This window comes from Capra hircus, chromosome 9 (assembly GCF_001704415.2).
Source record: "Capra hircus breed San Clemente chromosome 9, ASM170441v1, whole genome shotgun sequence".
NCBI lineage: Eukaryota > Metazoa > Chordata > Mammalia > Artiodactyla > Bovidae > Capra > Capra hircus.
The window spans coordinates 53,445,392-53,472,266 of record NC_030816.1 but is presented as its reverse complement, the minus strand read 5'-3'; the positions used below and the strand labels follow the sequence as shown (position 1 = coordinate 53,472,266).

Below are 26,875 nucleotides of genomic sequence, written 5' to 3'. Positions count from 1 at the left end.
TCTTTAAAACAGCAATCACAAATTTAATTAAACAATATTTCTTATCATTAGGATATATGTATTAGTCACTCAGTTGTGTCTGACTCTTTGTGACCCCATGGACTTTAGCCCACTGGGCTTCTCTGTCCATGGGATTCTCCAGGTAAAAATACTGGAGTGGGTTGCCCATTCTTTCTTCAGGAGATCTTCCTGACCCAGGGACCAAACTCAGGTTTCCTGCATTGTAGGCATATACCATCTGAGCCACCAGGGAAGCCAATATATATATATAAAATACAGTATGTATGTGTGTGTTTTTATGTGTACATATATATGCATATCTGTTATTGTGTGTGCAGTTCAGTTCAGCAGCTCAGTCATGCCCAGTTCTTTGCGACCCCATGAATTGCAGCACGCCAGGCCTCCCTGTCCATCACCAACTCCCAGAGTTCACTCAGACTCATGTCCATTGAGTCAGTGATGCCATCCAGCCATCTCATCCTCTGTCATCCCCTTTTCCTCCTGCCCCTAATCCCTCCCAGCGTCAGAGTCTTTTCCAATGAGTCAACTCTTCCCACGAGGTGGCCAAACACTGGAGTTTCAGCTTTACCATCATTCCTTCCAAAGAACACCCAGGACTGATTTCCTTTAGGATAGACTGGTTGGATGTCCTTGCAGTCCGAGGGACTCTCAAAAGTCTTCTCCAACACCACAGTTCAAAAGCATCAATTCTTCAGCACTCAGCTTTCTTCACAGTCCGACTTTCACATCCATACATGACTACTGGAAAAAACATAGCCTTGACTAGATGGACCTTTGTTGGCAAAATAATGACTCTGCTTTTCAATATGCTATCTAGGTTGGTTGTAACTTTCCTTTCAAGGAGTGTCTTTTAATTTCATGGTGCAATCACCATGTGCCGTGATTTTGGAGCCCTAAAAAATAAAGTGAAAAAAGCTTAGTGAATTATTAAGGAAGGTTATGACTCCTCTTCCCCTGGAGGTACTTTTTAAGTACACAGAAGCATTTCTCTGCTGTGTTTTGAAAATGATCTTGCCAAGGCAAGGCAATTGCCAGCCCAGATAACCTGTCAAGAACTCTCACACCCCAGAGCTTTGAATCTGTGATATAGATAAATAGATAGATAGTTGTCGCTCAGTCATGTCCGACTCTTTGCAACCCCATGTACTATAGCCTACCAGGCTTCTCCGTCCAGGCAAGAGTACAGAAGTGAATTTTCCAGGCAAGAGTACAGGAGTGAATTGCAATCTGTGGTATACTTATCTTTATATTGACTCTATCACATGCTTCTAGCACACCACAGTGTTCATAAACAAATGCTTTCCCTTTGTTAAGCCAATCAAAATTCATCGTAATTTACTAAAATATGTTCTTGCCAACATAAAATTAAATGTCAAGATCTCATGTTAATTTAAAAAGTACTGATTCTTCAATACCTTGGATTTCTTTTTAATGAGTCTTCATCTAGAAAAATTATATGCTTCAAATGGCACTAGTGATAAAGAACTTGCCTGCCAATGCAGGATATATAAGAGATACTGGTTCCATTCCATCATCCTTCCAGGGAAGATCCCCTGGAGGAGGGCATGGCAGCCCACTCCAGTATTCTTGCCTGGAGAATGCCATGGACAGAGGAGCCTGGCAGGCTACAGTCCATAGGGTTGCAAAGAGTCGAACATGACTTAGGCAACTTAGCATGAACATACCCAGTCTTAAATGCAATTATTTTGTATTTTTTTCACCATTCTCTTCATTGAATTGAGTCCAAACTGAGTGCAAAAAGCAAGGGCTTGGTGTCATTTTAAAAAATGGAAGTTAAATTGTTGTATTAAAAAGTTTAAATATTTAGTTAAAGTCAGTTTATAAAAGTACATTTTTGGTTAAGCACATGTGTAACTCATTATAACCATCCATCTGGTTCACCAAGATTTTCTTCACCTTGCTCATTCATGGATAGTAGTGAACAGAAGCACACATTTATTGAAGCTATGAAACCTTCACCATTACCCTCACCTCTATTTTACAGGTTAAACTAAGCATTCAATTGTAAGTCATTGTTTGATATACCTACTGTGTATTAGATTCTGAGAATAGAAAAATAAAGAAGAAATTAGAGTTGTATACATTTTAGTAGTAGAGATAAACATACACACTGATCCTTTAAAAGTGTAAGTTTCATGATATCAGTGTCACAATGTATTATAAATGTAGCTAACTGAGGAAGAAGGGAATGTGGGATTAGGGAAGAATTTCCTAGAGAACATCTAAGCTCATATAAAAATAACATATCTAATATTGAGCTAGGTGATATTGAAAAATGGCGGGGAGTTAGGCAGGTGGGTTTTGAATGACAGAGGGGCAGTCAGAGAGGGGAGTATATTGAGAGACACAGCAACAACAGAATTATGGAGGTAAGAAAGATGCGTGTGATATGAACTGCAGATGGCTTGGTATTCCAGCAACATTCAGAGGGAGAAAGTGGTGAGAAGACAGTGAAGAGGTAAATGGAGCCTGAATCTACAAAAGTATTGTATACTTTGCCAAGGAATTTTAAATTTACCCACTAGGTCAGTGTTACTGACAACTTTGGTATCTACAGATGGCATGAGTGAGTGAGTGCAAGTCACTCAGTCATCCCCAGCTCTTTGCGACCCCATGGACTATACAGTCCATGGAATTCTCCAGGCCAGAATACTGAAGTGGACAGCCTTTCCCTTCTCCAGGGGATCTTACCAACACTGAATCGAACCCAGGTCTCCCACATTGCAGGTGGATTCTTTGCCAGCTTTGCTACAAGGGAAGCCCACAGATGGCATCTGGAAGTTTAATGCAATGTAGAAAGTACAGGTAATTTTTTAAATACAACTTTATTATAGTTTAGTGATTTGTTTCATATTTAAAAAATCCTTAATTGCAACTTTTCTTGTTACTTGTATGTAGATTTAAGATGAATATTCTGAGAAACATCTCAAGTTCTAGATCCATTCTATATTTTCTCTCTTCTTTATTTCCTCTAAGTTAGTAAGTGCTAACTCTTAATTATAGGTCAATGGAAATGATCTCTACCAAGTCTTTAGTCTGTCAGTTCTGGATATTTAGAGCTAACATGGAACCAGAGATGGTGAATAGATATTTAATACTTTTAGCAAATTGTGTGAGTCTTAGGTTGACAGAAGCAAGACAGTTAAACAAGCAAGGGATAGAGTGAGAAGGGATGGGGGAGAGGGGTTTAGGATGTGGCAGACACATGTATACCTATGGCCAATTCATGTTGATGTATGGCAAAAGCCATCACAATATTGATAAGTAATTATCCTCCAATTTAATTAATTAATTTTATAAAGTGTTTTAACTTGACATAAGGATAAATTGGTTTTAATATACTCCTTTGTTGTATTTAGTACTAGCAATTTTTTCTTGTTTTGTTGTAGCATTATATATATTTTAAAATATATATACCAAAAGAGCACCAACCTCTGTCTCCTCTGCATCTAAAAATATTTTTTAAAAATTATGTATTGAACTAGATTAAAGTTGCAGCAGTTGTATTGTTGTTTTGCTACTCAGTCATTTTAAGAAATCTTTCTGATCCTCAGTATTAAATATGGTGATATTTTGTCTCTGATATGATAGATTTAGACTATTCAGTAAATTCAATGTGTTGTCAAAATTGGGCCCTTTGGGCTTGCCACTTAAAATCATTGAAATGGTCTTTAATAGCATGATCAGTGGAGGAAGAAGTGTGTTCACTGCATCCTTTATTTCGACAGCCTGTGTGAGCTTCTTTCCCACTGACAGTCAGGATACACCAGTATGGCAGAACAGTTTTGTATTCACTGCCCATTTCTTCATTCAGTACACAGAAAATCAAACTGAATATGTTCCCCATTTTATTATTTCCTTAAACACTGAATCAAGATCCGATAGCATTATGCGTCACTCTTGACTGTTCTCAGTCAATAAAATACCTGTAGTGACGTATGAGTTTTATTTAATTCTCTATTCAAAGTGCCAGCTTTCCCCTCTGCTTACTTGGCTGTGTTCTACCAGTGTTTAATTCACTGCCTTGATCCTGCATCTGTGTGTAGTCCTGGTTGGGGGCGGGGGGCAACTGGTACCAAATTTATGGAACATTGTGCTCTGAAATTTATTCCACACAGCCATCAAGAGTGCATCCTCCACACATCAGTGATTTGTTCAACTGTTGAATGGAATGTCTACTACTACTTCCAAGAGACAAGCATTGCTCTTTCACATCATATAGTTCCTCCATGACATTATGCAGTGTCTAACAATGTTTACTAGTGTAGACATTTTGTCAATAGTTCTTCTGACTTTTGAGTGTATAATATATATCCTTCATTATCTCAGTTGCTTTGTGAAACTCCCAGAAATAGTGTGACTGTGAAATCTCTTTTGGTTCTTTTCCCTGGTGGCTCAGATGGTAAAGCATCTGCCTACAATGTGGGAGATCCCTGGGTCAGGAACATCCTCTGGAGAAGGAAATGGCAACCCACTCCAGTACTCTTGCCTGGAAAATCCCATGGGTGGAGGAGCATGGTAAGCTACAGTCCATGGGATCACAAAGAGTTGGACACGACTGAGCGATTGAAAGGAACCATGTTTGCTGACTAAGTTGTCTACTTTGTCATGGAAAGCATTATTTTGCTCTTATTCTATAAAATCTTGTTTGATTTAATATGGAGTTTATTGATTTTGTTTTAAAAATGCTGTCCATAGATCTATTTGACAGTATTTTATTATAGACAGTATAATGGGATCTAGAGATGAATGGATCACTAATATAAGACAAGTTTCAAGAACTTAAGTTGTCCTTCCGTTTTGGGGGGCTTTTTAACATCTGTGTCCTAGCACAAAAAGATTTACATTATATTTTGATGCTTCAATCTTGTTCACTCTTTATGTTAAGGACCTAGATATGTTGTTCATTACTGTTTTGGGGTTTTGATAAACCACTTCTGAAATATTAATACTTTCAAATTGTTGCCATTTAACAAAAAAATAACAATTTAAAAACAAATTTAACATGTGTGAATAATAGCACACACAGCTTGAAAATAAATTAGATGAGAGAACTGGTCCAACATTCTTTTATGGCAGATGTGTGCCATTAATAATGTAACAATTAACAAGAATATAAGTGAGTTACACTAAAAATCATAATTATTCTTACATTTCAAACTTTTGACATGTGAAAAAGAGCAAAGATGGAAAGGATAATCTAATTTAGGAGGCTAGTTTTACTATTCATTTGGGTTTAGCTACTCTGATGTTATTTAAAGAGCTGTGGTCACAATAGTATAAATTAAATGTAACTACTGGAGCTTAGTAGATATTTTACATTTTAATAATGTTGCAGTAAATTGTAATCCCTTTCTATGGAAAACTTTCTACATATTATTACTTATATTTTCTGGATTCCTTAATACAAATTCACTGTTTTTAACAGTATATACACTGTTAGTATTGTTCCTGAGTTTGCCATAATTAGATTTTAATTCTGGCTGAACCATCAATAAGTTACTCAACTCCCTTCTAGTCTCAGTTTCATGTTTTATAAAATTTGAGAGGAAAATACCTACCTTTCAGAGTTTTGTGAGCACTAAATGATTTTTTTTTTTTTTACTTAAAGCTTTTCCGTGGCATGCAGCAGGTATTTAATGCTTAGATGCCTCCACTTTTTAACTTTTTCTGTGCTCTATAGCCACATCAAAATTTTTGATTTTTGTTTTGCTTCTTTTGTCACTTTAGTAGGTTTTTACTGAGAGTGTTTAATTGCCTTGTTGTTCGGTCACTAAGTCCTGTCTGACTCTTTGCAATGCCATGGACTGCAGCACGCCAGGCTTCCCTGTCCTTCACTATCTCCTGGAGTTTATTCAAAATCATTTCCATAGATTTGGTGATGCCATCCAACCATCTCATCTTCTGCCATCCCCTTCTCCTCCCATCTTCAATCTTTCCCAGCATCAGGGTCTTTTCCAATGAGTCAGTTCTTCGCATCAGGTGGCCAAAGTATTGGAGTTTCAGCTTCAGCATCAGTCCTTCCAATGAGTATTCAGGACTGATTTCCTTTAGGATGGACTTGTTGGATCTCCTTGCATCCCAAGGGACTCTCAAGAGTCTTCTCCCACACCACAGTTCAAAAGCATCAGTTCTTCGGCACTCAACTTTCTTTATAGGCCAGCTCTCATATTCATGCATGACTACTTGAAAAACCGTAGCCTGACTAGATGGACCTTTGTTGGCAAAGTGAAACCACTACATAAATTCAAAAGTAGTATATGTATCATCAATATCTTGAAGCAATAAATTTCTTATAATTTTGAACAATCTATTATTGGCATTTAAACAATACTAGCTTTTAAGACGGAGAAGGCAATGGCATCCCACTCCAGTACTCTTGCCTAGAATATCCCATGGACGGAGGAGCCTGGTGCGCTGTAGTCCACGGGGTCGCTAAGAGTCGGACAGGACTGACCAACTTCACTTCCACTTTTTGCTTTCATGCATTGGAAAAGGAAATGGCGACCCACCCCAGTGTTCTTGCCTTGAGAATCCCAGGGACGGGGGAGCCTGGTGGGCTGCTATCTATGGGGTTGCACAGAGTCAGACATGACTGAAGCGACTTAGCAGCAGCAGCTTTTAAGAATGTACTCAGGAATGACTAATTTTGACTGATGTGTGTTTTTGCTGTTTAGGGCTTTGGTGTGGTTTTGACATGACCTGATGACATAATGAAGCAGTTGAGAGATCATTTTCAACTTCATGTAAAATTAAAAGAAAATTGCAGGGATGAGATGGTTGATAAGTGAAAAGAAATACGATTGTGTCAAAGAGAAAGTAGAGGCTTCTTGCTGCAGGGTCTTTGGCCTGTGCCCAAGAAGGGGACTGCTGTCTTGCTCAGTGGGAAATGCCATCTCAATTATGCCTCTCAGTGTGAGTCCTTACTCCATGATGCAGAGCCTCACCGAGGAGACCATACAATTCTATTGGAGAAACTTGAAAGCCTTTCTTTTTCCAGTTGTCACAAGTATTATTCTTCAATACAGATATTTTCCTCATATTTTCAAAAAAATGATGAAATAATATGTATGTAATATAAGGCAATATGATATACTATTAACAGTTGTTTTCTTTTTTGCTTCAGTCTTTGATAACAAAACTAATGATTCTTTTATTTAAAATTATACATATATATATATATATTTTTTTACTTGAACGTAAAGCTTAAAGGTGTTGAATAAATACCATTTATTTCCCCATCACTTTTTACATTATACTACTGTGGGCTTTCCTGGTGGCTCAGACTACCAATGAAAAGTCTGCCTGCAGTTGCAGGAGACCCAGATTCAGTGCCTGGGTCCGGAAGAAAATGGCAGCCTACTCCGGTATTCTTGCCAGGAAAATCCCATGGATGGAGGAGCCTGGCAGGCAAAGTCAATGGGGTCGCAAAGAGTCAGACACAACTGAGTGACTTTACTTTCACTTTCACTTTGGGCTAGAGGTTCTGTTACATGGTTTTGCCTACTCGAGGGACATCAGTCAAAAAGATGAGATGGTTGTCTTTAAATATAACAAATTTAATGTGTTAATTAATGAAAGTTTTTCATTGTTTCATTCAATAGGTTAAATTTTAAAGAAGCCTTTACCATGTGACATTGTGTTCTAATCCTTGATGGAGTCAAAGAAATATGGCATAACTCATGTCTTCACAAAATGTTTTCTTGGAAGAGAGAAGACATTCTAAAAGTCCAACAAATATTGAAATTAGAGAGTATTAACTTCACCAGGAGAGTAACAGCCACAATGATGAGCTTGAATAATTGTTTTAGTTAATATTTTCAATATAGAGTATTTAGGATATCAGAAAAATAGGGATGACATTTTTTGAAAAAGATTCCCTAAATGGTTATAATAATCAAACTGAGACTATTTTAAGAAAAAATGTTTCAAACTGTCTTTAAAATATATATTTCTGATGTACTTCATTCCATGATGCGCCAGGGAAATGGATTATGCTTTACATCAGAAAATGCACACAAAAATGCATTCTCAGTGTATATAAAAGAAAAAAAGGAGAATGAGATGAAATTGCCAAACCTCAGTTGTTGAGTATAACATTTTAATGGTTTTCTTAAGGCCTTTCCCTTTTGATGTAATTTTAAAAAAAGGCGGGGGGAATCTTACATGCTAGTGAAGTTCTGTAACTTTAGTTGTTGAAATATAATTATTTGAATTTTTATATGGTTTACTTATGGGAATGTATTAGTAGAGAACTGGATATATTGTCCTTTATTCAAGGTATGTTATTATAATTTCAGAAGAATCCAAAAATTAATCACTTGGGTATTCTTTAAGTTAAATCCAGTTTTAAAGAATTCATAGTAATGTACCTTTTGTTAGTTGCTCCAATAGTCTGGGCTTGCCAAGTCTTTTTTTTTTTTTTTCCCTTTTACAAAAAGGCATGCTAAAGTGTTCCAAGAAAGCATTACTATATATTAGAGTATTATAAATAGCTAAAGGTTGATCATGACATTTGCTTGCTGGAAATGTCCCTGCATAACCATTCAGATAGATAGATAAACAGCAAAACCTCTTCAACAATTCTCCCTATGGCTTTGCATTCAAAACAAGAATTCTTGAAATTTTCACTTCTAATGTTTAATGATTTATTGTGAACTTCACTTATAGAGAAAAAGAGTTTGTATTTACATATGAGAAATGAGTGGGTAGGCTCAAAGGATTCAGTTTCTGTTCAGAAGCATTATCTATCCTTTTGTAGAGGTCTCTGTTAGATTCCTGTTAGATTTTAGGACTGTTTTTATTTCTCATTGATATTTTACTTAATACTTTACATGCATATTCTCCAAGAACCTGAAAATGGGCCAAGTAATCCAGAAATAATTTTAAAAATTTTATTTAGTTGACATTTTGAAAATTATAAATGAATGCTTTTACCTTCTGCTTGGAGAATGAAAGATGAATAAATAGCCATAGATGACAGGTGATCCAGTTTGAGGTGGGCGTGGGTAGGGATAGAGACTTCTTCCCAAACTTCTCTAGGATTTTATTCTTACAAGTGATAATGTTTTAGATAGATCATCAGTATAAAATTACAATAAAATTAATAGCCACATTTTATTTATAAAACGTGCCAGGTATTTTCTTAAGTACTTTATATATAGCATCTTATTTTATTTGTACTACTTACTGTTGTCTGAGATAGGTACTATTTTTTCCCATTTTGTGGATTTGAGAATGATGCATATAGATGTTAAGTAACTTGCACTGTAGTAACCAAAAGTCCGACTCCACAATCCATTCCCTTTAATCTATTTCTTACACATGTATGGTCTATGCCCAAGCCGACGTTTCTGCTCTCCTAATGTGGCTACATTCAATAAATTAAGAAACGTACCACATGTAAAAACACATAGAGGCTAGGGAATAGGCTTGTGAAATTTGTTCTAGGTCGCTAAAATAAACAGACTAGTATAAATATAAGCAGTGCCCAAAGGAACTTGGCCCCAGAAATCAGACTGCATGACTGACAGTAAACTCATGGTAAACAGTACTGATGCAGGCTCTAATTATAGGACTAATTCTTTAGGTCTCTATGCAAATAAAAGAGATGTTTAATATGTGTTCAATGACAACAGCTGTTCTCCAGTGGTATCTAAAACAAAGGCAATTATTTATGAATTAAGCTCAATATATAGAGAACATCTAATTTTTAAGCTGAAATATCAGATAATGTAAGATACCAAAAGTTTATTCTTCTTATTCTTAGGTTTTGAAAATAATATCCACTAACTTCAGTAATTTTTTTTCTGTCTTGATGAGGTTTATTTTGATATGTAATGTTCAAATCTCTTAGATTTCATAACATCTCCTTTTGGATAAATTTCCTTAAAGTTAATATATTCATCGCTTTCTTATTCTGTGCTTAGCACTGAATAAGAAATAAGTGAAGTGGCAAATATGTTCCCTGCCCTGGAGAAACTTCCTCCCTAGTGGAGAAAATATGAAAAATACTTGAAAGATCAATAACAATAAAAGGCAGTTCCAAATGAATATCACTAAACCAGCCCAATATTCATTATAAATAAAATTTTAAAGTACTTTTCAAGTTTCCAAATGGACATCCCCTTCTGTCAAAGATATTCCACCTTAGTATTTTTTTATTTAATTTTTTAAATTGAAGGACAATTGCTTTACAGAATTGTGTTTTCTGCCAAATATCAACATGAATCAGCCATACATATATATATGCCCCCTCCCTCGTGAACCTCTGTCCCATCTCCCTCCCCATCCCACCCCTCTAGGTTATTACAGAGCTCCTATTTGAGTTGGCTGTCTTTTACATATGGTAATATAAGTTTCCATGTTGCTCTCTCCGTACATCTCACCCTCTCCTTCCTCCTCCCCCACACCATGTCCATAAGTCTGTTCTCTATGTCTGTTTCTCTATTCCTGCCCTGCAAATAATTTCATTGGTACTATCTTTCTAGATTCGATATATATGCATTAGTGTGAAATATTTATCTTTCTCCTTCTGACTTACTTTACTCTCTATAATAAGGCTCTAGGTCCATCCACCTCATTAGAACTGACTCAAATGTGTTCCCTTTTATGGCTGAGTAATATTCCATTGTATATATGTACCACAGCTTCTTTATCCACTCCTCTGTCAATGGACATCTAAAAATTTTTTAATTTTTAAAAATTCTATAAAATTTATTGTAAATAATGCTGCAAGGAAATTGAAGTACATGCGTGTTTTTCGATTTTGGTTTCCTCAGGGTATATGCCTTGGAGTGGGATTGCTGGGTCATATGGTGGTTTTATTAAGGAATCTACCTACCATCTTCCAAAGTAGCTGTATCAATTTGCATTCCCACAAAGAGTGCAAAAGGGATCCCTTTTCTACTGACCTTCTCCAGTATTTACTATTTATAGACTTTCTGATGATGGCCCTGCTGACTGGTGTGAGGTGATATCTCATTGTTGTTTTGATTTTCGTTTCTTTAGTAATGAGTGATGTTTAGCATCTTTTCATGTGTTTGTTAGCCATCTGTATGTCTTCTTTGGAGAAATGTCTGTTTACATCCATTACTCTAGGAGGTGGGTCATAAAGGATCTTGCTTTGATTTATGTCATTGAGTGTTCCTCTATGATTTCCTCTAAGAGTTTTATAGTTTCTTGTCTTACATTTAGGTCTTTAATCCATTTTGAGTTTATCTTTGGCAAATATAGCCTCTTCAGTAAGTGGTGCTGGGAAAACTGACAGCTACATGTAAAATAATGAAATTAGAACACTTCTTAACACCATCCAAGTGTTTCAAAGGTCTACAGTAACCGTTTCCTCTCCTGTCACTTGAATTCTCCTAGTAATTTCACATTTTTATCATTCAAATTGAATCTTGTTTTTGCTTCTTAAGGATGAAAACGTGTTAAGGCTATTTCTAGAGGATACATGTGGTCAGTAGTTTAAATTTCATTTTATAATAAATTAGAGGTAGAATTTTAATGCTGACTTTTCTGTTATTAAAAGTTACCTTCAATCAGCCAAAATTTGTAGCTCATTTATTATGTGCTAGGAACTTACTGACTTTAGAAGATAGAAAGATCCATTAGTTCATCATTCATTCACTCATTCAATCATCAGGCTAAATATTTATTGAACAATGATTGTGCACCAAGCATTGTAGTATTGAAACAGGAAATAATAAAAGAAAATATAGATGATATTAGATGACAGTAAGTGTTAGGGAGAAAAATGAAGCAGTAAACAGAGAGTAGATTTTAAATAATATTAATACGGAAAGTTTCAGTAACATATGACATTTGATTAAAGCTCTGTAGTAGCAGATGGAGTAAGAAAAACGGCTATCTGGGAGGATATTCTAGGCAAAAGGTAGAGGAAGTGCAAAGGTCCTGCCAGAGGCAAAAGTGTGCCTGGCATGCTTAAGTGGTATCTGATATGCAGATTGGGTATCCCAGGTGGCTCAGTGGTTGCAGGAAACACGGGTTCAGTCCCTGGATCAAGAAGATCTCCCGGAGGAGGAAATGCCAACCCATTCTAGTATTCTTGCCTGGAAAATCCCATGAATTGAGGAGCCCGGTGGGATACAGTCCATGAGGTCACAAAAGAGTCAGACACTGCCTAACAGCTAAACAACAATGTATAGATTAGACAGAGTAATGGGAGATGAGGCCAGACAGGGAGCAAGGGTGGGGATGGGGTGGGTAGGAGAACATGCCGCACCTAGAAGCCCATTGTGATGACTGACTTTCACTCTTCCTCTGACTTAGGTGGGCATCACTGGAGGGTTTTTAGGCATCCTTCTGACAACTAGGAGGAGCAAAAGTAGAAGCAGATGTTCATTCCAGTTTAGTCTGATTTCAGTGTCACTAATTGGAGTCCTGGGGTGATAGTGGCTAAGGTCAGAGAAATAGCAGTGCTAGAAGCAGTGAGGAGTGGTCAGAGGCTGAGCATATATCATAGAGAGGAGGGATAAAATTGTTGATCAAATGCTGTGTAGTGTGAGGTGAGCGCAGTCCTTAGGATGACTCTAAGGTTTTTGACCTGGCTACATAGAATGTGGAGTTATTTTACAGAGATGGGAAAGACTTGCAAAAGTATTTAATGATAAATAGGCTGAGGAATAGCAATAGCTTAATTTTGCATGTTTTATTTGAGATGCCCTTTAGCCTACTCAGTTGAGATGACTGGAGGGCAGTTGGATATATGAATCCAGAGTTCAGGGAGAGAACCAGCTGGAGATTATTTTCAGAAGTGTTTGCCTTTCCAATATATATTTTGCTCCTCCCTACATGGATGAATACACTGATGGGAAAATACTGAAAGTGTGGCTAGAGTTCTTTCCTGTCCAAAATAGCAGCCAGGATTCTCTGCAGCCCTGGTATTTTTTGTTTGTTTCTGAAGACCCTTCATATCCACTCCCTTCACTGTGAAAAAATCTAATCATCCAAACGGAGCTTGAGCATTACTACTATGTGAAACAGCTTATTGTTCCTACCATCGAAGTTGTACAGTTCAATAGTGTTATTTGTTTGTATCACATTAAGATACAGCTTACCTGTGTGTGGACTTGTACCTCTCCACACTGTGAGTTGTACAGGGAAGGGAGTCATGTCTTATTTATTAATTTTTTATCCTAAAGAACTAGTCTGGCCTGTTTGTATTATCTGCTAGATATTTGTTAAAATTAATTATCCTAGTAGGAGTTAGCTCTGGAGTTTATGCTGTGTTTTAAAAGTTGGCTGTATATGGCAAATGTATCAGCCAATGAATTATTCTAACAGTTATTTAGTTAGCATTGTTTCTTCAAGGCCTGTTTTATATGTACTATTTATTTCTATATAGGGTATATTTTCTGATTTCAAGTTTCCATATTAATATAGGAAACCTGAACACAGAGTTTCTTAAAAGATTTTTAGGTAGGAATATTCAGACCTTAAAACAATGGACATAAAATATAGCACAGTTCCTTAAGAGTTTTTGAAACAGGAATATTAATAAATCAGATTTGGTTATGAATTTTATATTCACTAGGTTATTTGCTAACTTTAAAATGATTATACTTATTTTTCTAGTAACTAAGTTTGTCCTTGTTCCTTTGTCTTAAAAAAGATTGTGAATCTTACGTTTTAATATAGGCTCAAGTGTGAGTTAAGGAGTTCATTATTCTTATCTCTGTCAATTTCCTAAGTTACAAATGAGCTGAAGCAATTAATTCTTTCAAGTCTCCTGTAGTTATTATAGTGTGAGGCAGGTTTCCTTGTGCTTTTGTAATTCTTTTTGTCACATTTTCACTGTGTTTACTATCTCGACTTGACGCTTGTTGACATGCTGATTCATGTTTTAGTGTACTAGATGGATTTTTTTCATCTGGAGGAATATGCATAAAGAGGTCACATCTTATCATCACACTGGCATTTCTAGAATGTGTCAGCCATATATCTCCTTTTAATTTAATCTCTGAAAAATGTACAGGGATTTCTGCAGCTAAGCTGTACAAATCGATAAAATTTATAATCAAGGCTTCCTAATCTCTAAACCTAATATAAAATTTCACAACTATTGATTACATGTGAAGGATCTGCAAGCTGTTAATCATGCATGAAAGCATAGAATAAGTGGTGGCTTCAGAAAAGGAAATAGACAAATAATCATCACCCCTACAGTCCTTATCTGTCTTTTTATTCCCCTGAAGCAAGCATGTTACCAGACACTTGCATTTTATTAAATTAAATGATGTGTTCCAGTATGTCAGTAGCTACTATCTCTTTCAAAATTTGTATTACTATAGTTTTTTTCTCTTATCATTTAGAAATTTTCTTGTCTTTTCTTCAGAAATGTGATCCAAAGCAAAGTAGTCTGTTTTATAAGTTTTCAGAAGGACTGAGAGCAGGATCTAAGTTAATGTATTAAAATTCTGATTTTTGTAAGGAGTGAAATGAGCCATACATACTTGGAATATCATTATAATGTAATCATTGTAGTTTATTTTAGGGGGCTTAAAGGACTTCATGTCATAAGATAGCTTCACTTAAAATGAGCCCTCTTAACTTTTCATTTACTGCTGTTGGAGTTATGTAGTTGAGGAAAACATGTACTATTTTTTTAAATTTATTTATCTTAATTGGAGGCTAATTACTTTACAATATTGTAGTGGTTTTTGCCATACATTGACATGAATCAGCCATGGGTGTACATGTGTTCCCCATCCTGAACCCCCTCCCACCACCCTCCCCATCCCATCCCTCTGGGTTATCCCAGTGGACCAGCCCTAAGCACCCTGTCTCATGCATCAAACCAAGCAGTGTTAGAAGGATTTGGATAATGTGAAAGAAAATGAAGTTGTCAGTTGTGTCCGACTCTTCGGTACCCTATGGACTGTAGCCTACCAGGCTCCTCCACCCATGGATTTTTCCAGGCAAGAATACTGAAGTGGGTTGCCATTTCCTTCTCCAGGGGATATTCCTGACCCAGGGAGTGAACCTAGGTCCCCTGCATTGTGGGCAGACGCTTTACCAGCTGAGCCACAAGGGTAAAAATATATGTAAATGTATTTTTTCTGTTAGACCTATCCACTCAGAAGTAAAGAAATTTAGATTATATTGCTGATTCACTTTATATCTACCTATAAACATATTGATGTAAAAATTAAAATATTTAGTTTTATGTCTCAGTGAGGAACTAGGGTGCTAGAAAATGACTCTCAATTTTATTATAGCTTAAAATAAAGTATTGCATGTCTTATGTCTCATAGAATTAGTAGGCCTATGTTTAATAAATTAGTATCTGTGAGAGCATAGTGAAGAAATGAACCTACTCTCAAAGAGCATACGGGAAGTAAAGATGAAAATAAATTAATTTAAAGTCATTTTACGTCATATACTGCCATGATATCTGGCGCATGTCAAGCCCTTAATAAATGTTTATTTCAAAATAAAAAGTATATAAATAAGTACATAGTGGCTCAGCACAATTCAGTTTTAGAGAAATAAAATTTGTTAAGTACTGTTCTATGCAGGGATTACTAATGTAATCGTCACACAAATATTAAGGTAATTTACCACGTGAGATTTTAGCTGAAGCTCCAATACTCTGGTCACCTGATGCAAAGAGCCGTCTCATTGGAGACCCTGATGTTGGGAAAGATTGAAGGGAAAAGGAGAAGAGGGCAGCACAGGATGCGATGGTTGGATAGCATCACTGACTCAATGGCCATGAATTTGAGCAAACTCCAGGAAGTCGTGAAAGACAGGGAAGCCTGGCTTGCTGCAGTTTATGGTATCTCAGAGCTCGACACAACTTAGTGACTGAACAGCAACAGAGATTACGGGTAGAGCTTATATCAAAATGCTGAGCAATGATTAGCCACAAAATCTCATCAGTGGCAGAAAGCCTCTGATGATCATGTCTGGCTCACAAATCTGCTGGTGGACTGGCTATTGGCTGATCTAGACAACCTTTGCGTGTGCAAAGGTGACTAACTCAGCTGTGCTCCATATGCATCTCTTAGTCCAGAAGTGATGGTGGAGGTGTAAGAGCAGGAGGAGCTCACAGGACTTCTTGAGATATAGGCTGGAAATCAGCACAACACCGCTTTTGCCTGATTCTGTTGACCAAAGCAAGTCACGAGGCAAGTACCAAATCAAAAGATGGGGAAATAGACCCCATTTCTTCGGTGCTAAGAGTTGTAAAGTCACATGGTCAATAGTGTGAATACAGGGAGAGGTGAAGAATTGGAGACATCACAGAATTGAGTTCTTAAGTTCTGTTTTCATTAGCTCTTGAATGCAAAACATGTTAAAATTAGTTGCTTTATTTTTCAGGAAATAAATGTTCCAAGCATGTACTATGGGACCATCCACTTTGCTTGGTATACAAAATATTTACATCTTTTAGTTCAGTATAAGAGTGTCACTTCTCTTCTTTTTAGAAGTGGAGAAAGCACTGAAAATTCCCTCTAAAGTTTTGTGTTTTTTCTCACTTTATTTATTTTAAATTAAATTTTAGCTGGGGGGATTGCTTTATAGTGTTGTGTTGGTTTCTGCTGTACAACGGAACAAATCAGCCATAATTATACATACAACACTTCCCATTTGGGCCTCCCTCCCCTCCCCCTATCCCACCCCTGTAGGTCATCACAGAGCATCAGGCTGGTTCCCTGTTTTGTCATAGCTGTATGCAGCACCTCTCTAGTCATCTTGTTTTATACACTGTATGTTATGAAGTAGTGTTTTACATAATAATTTTTTAAGATAATATGCAACACTATATTTTTATGTCTGAAAAATGTTTTTGCTAAACATTTTTATGAAAAATAAAGTTTATATTATGGTAGGAGATTTTCTTTTTTTCTTCAATAAATATTTTTAAATGCCTTTTCTTTTTCTATTTCATATATTATCCGCGTATATGTGTTTTATGTTTTATGTCTTAAGTGTTGTTTAAAGTATAACGTATAAGCAGAATATGCAATATCAGAGAATGAATTAAAGTGGTTTCACTGATTGTAGTTACATGTCTCTTCCAACACAGTCTAATATTATTAGATAAAAATTTAAGTGAAAAACATTAAAGAGTCCCCGAGTTTTCAAGTCCCCATATTTTGAGAATTAGATTTAATAAGACAAACATTAGGATTTAACTTTTTTAAAAAGTAGTTATTTTTGTCTTTTTCTTTGTCCCTTTGATTTTTAAAAATCAAACAATTTCCTTATCATTATTGTAGAGAGGATGCAAATGTTGCTAGAATTATCTGATGAGCTTCTGTCAGGCTCTTGAGAGCAGTGAAGGCATATTTTGGTTTAATTTGGTGATGTGCTTAGTATTATTCTGATGGTACTGGGTAAATATTTCTGTGACTCTGTAGGAGAGCTGAGTGAACCACTCACCCCCTGTCATTCTATATCCCCTGAGTGCAAGCATGTCATTTCAACAACACAGCCAGAAAGCCAAAAGAGCTGACAGTTGGTTTGTGATTATTCCTGGACCTGAGGCTCCCTCATGTTACAGTACTAATCAAGTCATCTCACCAACTTATCATTAACTCAATTTGACCCGTGGGAGCAGAGATGAAATCTTTTTGGCAAGACTAATGATGCTCTAAGATTGAAAAGATGTGCAGTGTAAAACCTTGATTATTCTCAGTCATTACCATGAGGAAAAGAATAAAAATACAAAGCATCAAATGGCAAAAGTAAAGACAGCGTCTTCCAGAGCATTTAAGCGTTTTCCTCCCCCATGGTATGCCAGTGTTTTCTTCCTAATTTTTTTTTTAAAGTCACCTTTGTTCAGACATTTCATCTCAATTATTTTTTACACTAACAAATATTTTCTCTGGCAGTCAAGAAATTCACTTCTCTTGCATTTGTTTTGATAAGTGGAATGGAAATTGTACGTTACAGTCAGCTTCTAAGCTTTCTCATGAAAAAGCAGCCAGGAACACGGAGCTCTCTGTCATGCTTCAGTATTCTTAGTTTGTGACATCTTTGACAAGATCTTCCTTTTCTTCTTGGCATGAGCTTTGGGATAGCTTCTATTTCTCTCTGACTGACAGATGGATAATAAGTTTTATCACTAAAAACTGATTCTAGGGAAATGTGATCCCTGCCCTCGGTTCTCTTGTATTTGTTAAAGCTTTTGTTTTCACAACTCTTTCAGAATAACTAGAGATTATCACTACAGAAGCACCTGGATATTGACCATCGAGTCACGTGCTGTTCAGCAAATACCACAATTTGAATTTCCTTTTATCTGTTATCTAGAACCACGTGTTAACCACCCCCGGCTTTTACTTCTTGGCACTGGGTAGAAATATTTAATGGCTCAGCTTAGGGGCTGTTGGATGAATGTGTCCTCAAATAAGGGTTGTTTGTTCCGTGAAGAATAAGAGGCACTTTACAGAAACACTTGCTGTTGAGAAGTGACTCAAAATAAGCACTCTCTGTCGACCCATGTCTTAATTTTTCTTAATGTTTAGAGAGTTATTAAGTAGTTTTTCATTTTTTCCTATCAAATTGTATTAAATATTTGCCATAAAAACTATTACAGACATAAATCCCATGCTTGATCTGTTTAGAATTTAAGTAAAGGCAGTGATGTTATACTTCCTTATTTATCTGTTAATTGTACATTACTGGTCATAGATTTGATATGCCACTTTTCTGCTATATCTGTTTATTTCTTCTTGATTTCATGTGACCTTTCTTACTGTAGCAACTAAGAAATAGGTGAACAATAAGAGGGAAGTGGAATGGGAAAAGTTGGTAACCCTAGCTGATCAACATTTGGCAGAAAAGATAAAGAAAACCATATGTCTACTGAAGTCACACTTCTTCCTGGCGTCTTACTCTCCACTAACACTTTGCAGTGTTTGGATTTCTCCTCTTCCATTGACTGCACAGTTGACCCAACCTCCAACTTTATTTTTCTAAAGCAATTAATGACTGTGTTAATTTCCTGCTCTGTTACTTTCTATTAGATATAGATGAGGTTACTTCTTGTCAAGACATTCAACATTTTTCTAATCTTTTTTCAACAAATATTTCCTATATAATCTATTAGGTAACTTGTATAGCAACCAAATGAGACTGCATATTTTTTCCAGTTTCCTCTACATATTTATACATCTTATTTCCTCTTCATTTGTATTATTTATCCAAACTAGTCTATAGATCTTCTTGCATTATTCATTGAGACCTAATCCAAATGTCTTCCATTTGACAGGTGGAAGCTGTTTCTCTTTCTTAAATTCCTGTAGTATCTTATTCCATTCACATACATTTCTATCATATTGTTTTAACTCTTTATCTTTTTTCTTAGTTTATCACATTTACTAAATAAATGTTAGGCTCCTTGAAATCTATTATTGTTTTATTCTCTTCAGAATCTTCCACAGTGTCTTGTATTACATACTTACATAGTAGGCAACCCATTTTTTCTTTCATAATAGATGGATGACTTGTTCAATATATTTTAATATGATCCTTTGCTTCTAGAAGATCACTACCTTGCTATATTTCTTCCTAAGTTTCTGCCATAATTTTGCTCCACAGCTTTTATCAATTCCTTATTTTTTTCCCAAATTTCATTTTGCTAGAAAAGCAAAATGAGAGAGAACATGTGTGGAATACATAATAGAAATTTGAAAGTGGAAAGTTAAAAATTGGAAAGAAAGAACATTTAGTAAATTTCAAAACACTGAACAGATGATGTATTAATAAGTGGGATCCCCATTGTTTTAGCATCATTGTGGTGACCAGTGATGATTGTTATAAATACTAGCTACTGTGATGTCTCTACATGCCATTCACCACACAAGCTCATTTCTTTAAATTATTTAATCCTTTAAAAAGCACTTATGCTCAGCTTTATGTAACATAGTGAGTCCTGAGCAATAACTTGCTTCTATTTATTCTATAAAAATTAATTATTTCAATTTTAAAGGTTAAAATTTTTATTTATACATTCATATCTCAGAAATAAAATGCTATTATTGATAAGCCATAAGAATAATGGATCAGGGTGAGAAATTTATGTAATTTTATTGTCAAATTCTCTGATAGGATTTACTTTGAATGGATTTCAAAGTAGTAGAACATTATCACATCTCTACCTTTTATATTCTGATATTTTAAAAAAATCTATGTACACATGGTTGTCAAACCATGTCAGAATTAACAGACTTCAGAGTTGTTGCATGGCAGAGTGCCTGTTTTATGTGTGTATGTATGTGCATGTGTTAATACATGTATATGTGTATATATACATAAATTACACACATGAGCACATATATAACATATATGTAAATATAGCTCAGAATGTCCAACTTCAATAAAAATTGGAAAAAATAAACAATATGTCAATTAAGAAAAAGTTTAATTAGAGAGTGACTTCCTCTGAGTTATTGCAGATGCCTTAGAGCTCAAGATAATTGAGTTTTGACTTTAGATGTGCTTCTGTATGTGTGTGTGTGTTTACTTTGTTGTATGTGGGCTTCTGAATATTGCCCTAGGTTAGAGTAAAATTACATTTTAAGTCACTATGTTAGTAGTAACAATTTGTTTTGCAGCATTTATTCAAGTCATTGTGAAAAATATAGATTTTAAATACCATATTGACAGTGTAGAAAGATTCTTTGCTTATTAGAAAGGTATTTCTTTTCACACATCTTCACTTTTTATACCAGTTAATAAAGTATTCACTACTGGTATTATGATTGTGGTTTATGCACATATGTATAGGATTTGTTAACCTACCTTTTCCAGATTTTGAATTAGAGTTTTAAAATCTAATTTATATTAGTGTCAAAGTAAGCAGCATTTAAGTACATCAAAACAAAATTCTCAAAGTGAACTCTGTATTTTTTTACATATTACATAATAAATGTCTTTGGTCAACTCTTAAAAATGAATAATTGATTATGTAAAGTTGTATCTTTAAGAGTATCTGGATGTACTTTTATTTTAAAAATTAAAAAATTGAAATATAATAAAATGTGGGGAGTAGTGAGTTATTTCTGCTTTTGACAGTGAGTCCTTCAGTGTGCACACATTTGCATCTCTTCTTGCTCTTCCATGCCTAGAGAAATGCCAAGCTCCTGCAAACTCTGACTTGCTCTAGGGCTCTTCAGAATATGAAGCAGTTCTAATAGGCAGTCAGCTAGTTGCAGCAGCTGAGCAGACCTCGACTAGCACGTACATTTCCTATTTTCAGTATTCCATAAAGTGGTTGAATAAGGGAAGCCAGAAGGCAAAAGAAATTGGATAAATGAGATTAGGTAGGAGAAGAAAATTTCTATTTATTTTTGTAAATGGTTAAGTTTATAAATAGAGAAATAAATTTTTAAAATTATTTTATGATTATCTTGGGAAAAAATGTTAATAGGTAGTCAGTAATATAACAGGCAAATTTTAGTCTATGACATATTAAGTAGCTTTTTTTTCTTTACCATTTTGTATGTCTACTTTTTTCATACTGATATATACACTTTATTATTTCTTTCTTTTTTAAAAATGATGCATATATGCATCTAAATTTGCTGTTCAGAAACACTGTCTCCCAATGATGACTACACCCTAAAGTCTTGTGTAACCTTTGAACCATTCCTATGATTATCTGCTTTTTCGTTGTTGTTGTTCTTTGTTTTGGGGGGGTGGCGTTTATTGGCCTTATAGTTCCTACTCATTGCCAAAGTTAGTTAGGTAAAAATTTCTTCCTCTCCTACCAAAGAAGTTGTGTCATACATCTGTAAAACAGATTCCTTTTAAAGTTTTATTTCATTGTATTTTTTAATATATTTATACCCCTTTAACTCATTTCTCTGACACTTCATCCACTGCTTTTGGCAAATGTCAATCTGTTCTCTGTAACTAATCTATGATCTTTTGGGGGAGTTATTTTTTGTTTTTAAGACCCCACATGTTAGAGAGATTATATGGTATTTGTTTTTCTCTATCTGATTTATTTCACTTAGCATAATACCCTGGAAATCCATCCATGTTGTTGCAAAAGCCAAGGTTTCATTCTTTTTCGTGGCTTAATAGTATAGTATTCTATTGTACATATGCATATTTGCATATATATACATAAATATATATGAAATATATTTTCTTTACATATTCATCCCTTGATGGATACTTTAGTTGTTTCCTTGTAAGATAGCTGCACTGAACATGGGGATGCATATATCTTTTTGAGTTAATGTTTTTATTTTTTTCAGGTACATACCCAGAATTGGAATTGCTAAACCATTTGGTAGTTCTATTTTTAATTGTTTGAGGAACTTTAATGCTATTTTCTATCGTGGCTGCACCAATTTATGTTCCCAACAGTCCACAATGCATCCCTTTTCTCAGCATCCTCAGCAACACTTCCTATTTCTTGTCTTTTTGATAACAGCCATTTTGATATATATGTGGTGGTATCTTATTGTGCTTTTAGTTTGTATTTCCCTGATGATTAATGATATTGAAGATTGCTTCATGTACATGTTGACCATCTGAATGTCTTTTTTGGAAAATATCTATTTGGATGTTCTGGTTATTTTTAAATCATTTATCTTTTGAATTGTAGGAGTTATTTATGTATTTTGGATGTTAACTACTTATCAGATATATGATTTGCAAATAATTTCTCCCCCTGAAGTGGTTACTTTTTCAGTTTTTTAAGTTTGATGTAGTCTCACTTTTTTTTTTTTTGCTTTTGTTGCCTTTGTTTTTGGTGTCAGATTAAAAAAAAATCATTGCCCAGAACCTGTGTCAAAAAGCTTACTGCCTATGATTTTTTCCTAAAAGTTTTATGGTTTCAGGTCTTACTTTCAGATATTTAGTTCATTTTCATTAATTTTTGAATATGGCATAAAAGAGTGGCTGTGTTTCATTCTTTTGCATATGGCTGTCTAATTTCCCCAACACCATTTAATGAAGAGATAGTTCTTTCCCCATTGTATATTCTTGACTCCTTTGTCATAAGTTAGTTGACCAGATATGTATGCATTTATTTCTATGCTCTCTATTGTGTTTCTTTGATTTATGTTTCTTTTTTAATACAAGTATCATACTATTTTAATTGTTATAACTTTGTAATATTGTTTGAAATCAGGGATCATGTTGCCTCCAGCTTTGTTCTTTCTCAAGATTGCTTTGGCTATTTGGGTTTGTGTGTGTGTGTGTGTGGTCCCAAATTTTAGTATTATTTGTTTTATTTTTTTGAAAAAAAAATGCCATTGGAGTTTTGATAGAGGTGAAAATTGACTTGGTAGATCACTTTGGTAGTATGGCCATTTTAACAATATTGATTTTTCCAATCCATGAGCATTGAACATCTTTCATTTGTATCTTTTTCAACTTCTCTTATGCTTTTCTTAGTTTTTTAAAGTTGTATTAGAATGCAGGGTAAGTGCAAATTGAATAGTGAAATAAAATGAAAAGATGTGTGAGAGTGAGTGATCACTTGGACAAACAGAAATTTGTAAAGGGTAAAATGTCAGATTCAAAATGAGGGGTATATGAAAAAAGTATATAGTTACTAGACCTAAAAAGTTAAAACTGAGAAATAAATACTTATTGGTATTTTCTGTTATTGCTGTATGAGATATTTTCATTATATATGCCAGGTATTTTCTGGAAAAATCTTACTTTTCATTCTATATACTTTTCAAATAAACTATCCAACCAGTCCATTCTGAAGGAGATCAGCCCTGAGATTTCTTTGGAAGGAATGATGCTAAAGCTGAAACTCCAGTACTTTGGCCACCTCATGTGAAGGGTTGACTCATTGGAAAAGACTGTGTTGCCGGGAGGGATTGGGGGCAGGAGGAGAAGGGGATGACAGAGGATGAGATGGCTGGATGGCATCACTGACTCGATGGACGTGAGTCTGAGTGAACTCCGGGAGTTGGTGATGGACAGGGAGGCTTGGTGTGCTGCGATACATGGGGTCGCAAAGAGTCGGACACGACTGAGTGACTGAACTAAACTGAACTGATGGACTAACTGCACCAGGGCCACTCAGTTGCATGTGATTGTTACAACAATATCACAGTTTAACTGGGAAATTTTGGATGATCCTATCTATCAGTGCCTGGCCAGTTTGTGGACAGTGGTGCCAAAGACTGTGTTTTCAGTCTAACTAGATGGAAATGAAAGTGTCATCATCTCACTCTTGTGCCTGGCAGGAAAAATGTTAACATAGCAGTAGACATATAAAGAACCTTTTTTTTTAATGATTGAAAACCACATCTTTGTTCTAGCCTATTTAACATGCTTAAGAGAAACACTGAAGCAAAAGTGACAAAATAGGGAGACTGGATATTGTAAACAGTCAGAAGATCAGCAGACAGAATTTAAATCCTAAACTTTGGATTTTATCAAAAGTTTATATGTATATATGTGTGTGTGTGTATATATATATATATATATATATATATATATATATACATATAGTCTTACGGTTTTAAATTAAATGGCCAACAGAGTGTAATTTAGGCTTGCCATCTGTGCACTATGCTGATTATTTTTATACAACTAAGACTTTAATCTTAAAAAATGAAAATTTATAAAAACACTCATGTTGGACTTTATGTATTTTTTATTATTTTTCTTTGCTTTCTTCCTACACATTTCTATTTTGCAAGAGCACTAACAATCCCTAATGCATTAACAGAGGCACCAACAAAGCCTTGACCTTGGCCTTGACTTTGATCTCTTTTGTCAAATCAATGTATTAAAGTTTTGCCATGTATTTGTTTACTATGTAGACTTTGCAATGGCCATGACTTTCATTTGAGCAATTATTTTTATTAAGTTAGACAATTAAAGTTAGTCTTGCATGAGAAAAGTATACACTTGGGAAGCAGTGATGGATGGATTCAAGTCTTCAAAGTGTTTAGTTCTGCCAGAATTTTCCAGTTGAATGGAAATTCACCTCCCAGTTTGGTTTGGGTGACACTCTATGGATTGTCAGACCTGAGTGTTTCCTAGGAAAAGACAAAAAGAGATCAAAAAGGATAGATGACAGTGTGAGTATCCACATGTGTTCTTGCAGTTTTTCTCAGATATTTTTCTGCTTTGATGAACAGCATCATTACTGAAATACTAAATGTTAATTAATATCTGCATCATTTTTGTAAATTGTAGTTTAGTGATACAATTAGACTAATTAGTATACAGCATAGCTTGGTGACATGATAAATCATAGAGCAGAACATGTTGACTCTTATCCATTATGATGTATTAGCTAATTCACTTGCTCAGTAATGACAAAAGATGGGGAATAGAACAGTAACAATAGAAACAACTATAAAAGCGTCATGGCCACATTTTCAGGTTTTTATTTTTCTACCATGTTCCTGAGAACTATGGACTATGGACCTTTTACATGTTTTTCTTTTTGCAGTGGTAAACCTTTGCCCCTGAAAGAAACCTTCAAGAACAAAATTACGAGGAACTTCCCTGGTGGTCAAACAGTTAAAACCCTGCTCTTCCCTGCAGGGGTTACAGGTTCAACAGGTTCAACCCTTGGTTGGGAACCTAAGATTCCATGTGCCACATGGCGTGGCCCCCAAATAGAATAAGATCATGAGTAAATAAACAATAAACAATGACTTTCCAGTTTTCCTAGGTTCACACACATTGTGTTACGTGCAGTGTTATACTTTTTCAAGATGATTCATGGTAAAGCTGACAGCTATCTGCATATCTGATTAATTTTTCAGAACCTATGCGAACCCCAAAGACTTTAAAGATTGCTGAAATACAGGCAAGACGCATTGCTGTGGACTGGGAATCCTTGGGTTACAACATCACTCGATGCCACACTTTTAATGTCACTATCTGCTACCATTACTTCCGTGGTCACAATGAGAGCAAGGCAGACTGTTTGGACATGGACCCCAAAGCCCCTCAGCATGTTGTGAACCATCTGCCACCTTATACAAATGTCAGCCTCAAGATGATCTTAACCAATCCAGAAGGCAGGAAGGAGAGTGAAGAAACGATTATTCAAACTGATGAAGATGGTATGGTCATACTTCTTTACTTTTAAAGGGGAGATTATATCACAGGATTATGCACTGTCTTACAGTTTTGCCTAGACTTCCCAAAATTGAATTGGATTCTAAAATCTGCTAAATAGTCTTAACAGGGTTAACTTTGAAAATAGATTGTCTTAAACAAAAACTTTAATATTCTTCACAGTAGCATCAAATACTAGATGAACTCTTCCTTTACTTTTTTGTCTTTATATGATGTTAGAAAATTGGCAAGTATACTAAAAATCTAAATATGGATTATATTAAATGTTCAAAAATAATTTTCACTGTTTGTGGCACCATATCAATTACCTATTGGGGAAATGCACTTAACTAAAAATTTAGTTTTTTGCATTTTACAGACCAATAGTAATACTTTCATTTCTTTTAGATTTGAAAGCAATATTATTTACCTGTTATATTCATTTTTAGATAGTTTATTTAATTACAAATATAAAAGAAGTTTAAGGTTTATATTTTTAAGTCTGAATAAAGGTCTCTATCATATATTGGTAAGCTATCATCTTTTATTTATTACCACCCAAGTAATTGAATTATAATTTGCCCAATTTCTGTGTGTATTACTTCTAAATTATTAAATACTAGGAAGAAACATTTATATTATGAATTATATACACTTATACTATAGCATGTCATTAATGTGAATATGAATATAATTTTCTATTTTAAAAAATGTATCTTGGACAAAAGTAATATAATAATAACACTATATGCTTCCAAAGTAAGACATTTCATTTTCAAGACTTCCTTTATGAATGAAA

The 26,875-nt window shown here is 35.1% G+C and overlaps 1 protein-coding gene across 10 annotated transcripts in view; it reads left to right on the top strand.

Annotated features, from left to right (window-relative positions):
• The window catches only part of PTPRK (protein tyrosine phosphatase, receptor type K), a 618,081-nt gene that overhangs the window by 460,829 nt on the left and 130,377 nt on the right, over window positions 1–26,875 (top strand). For all 10 annotated transcript variants that reach the window (XM_018053187.1, XM_018053185.1, XM_018053194.1 and 7 more), the window contains exon 8: window positions 25,779–26,081. In XM_018053187.1, coding sequence (XP_017908676.1) covers window positions 25,779–26,081 — 303 coding nt within the window. The remainder of the gene's footprint in view (window positions 1–25,778; window positions 26,082–26,875) is intronic.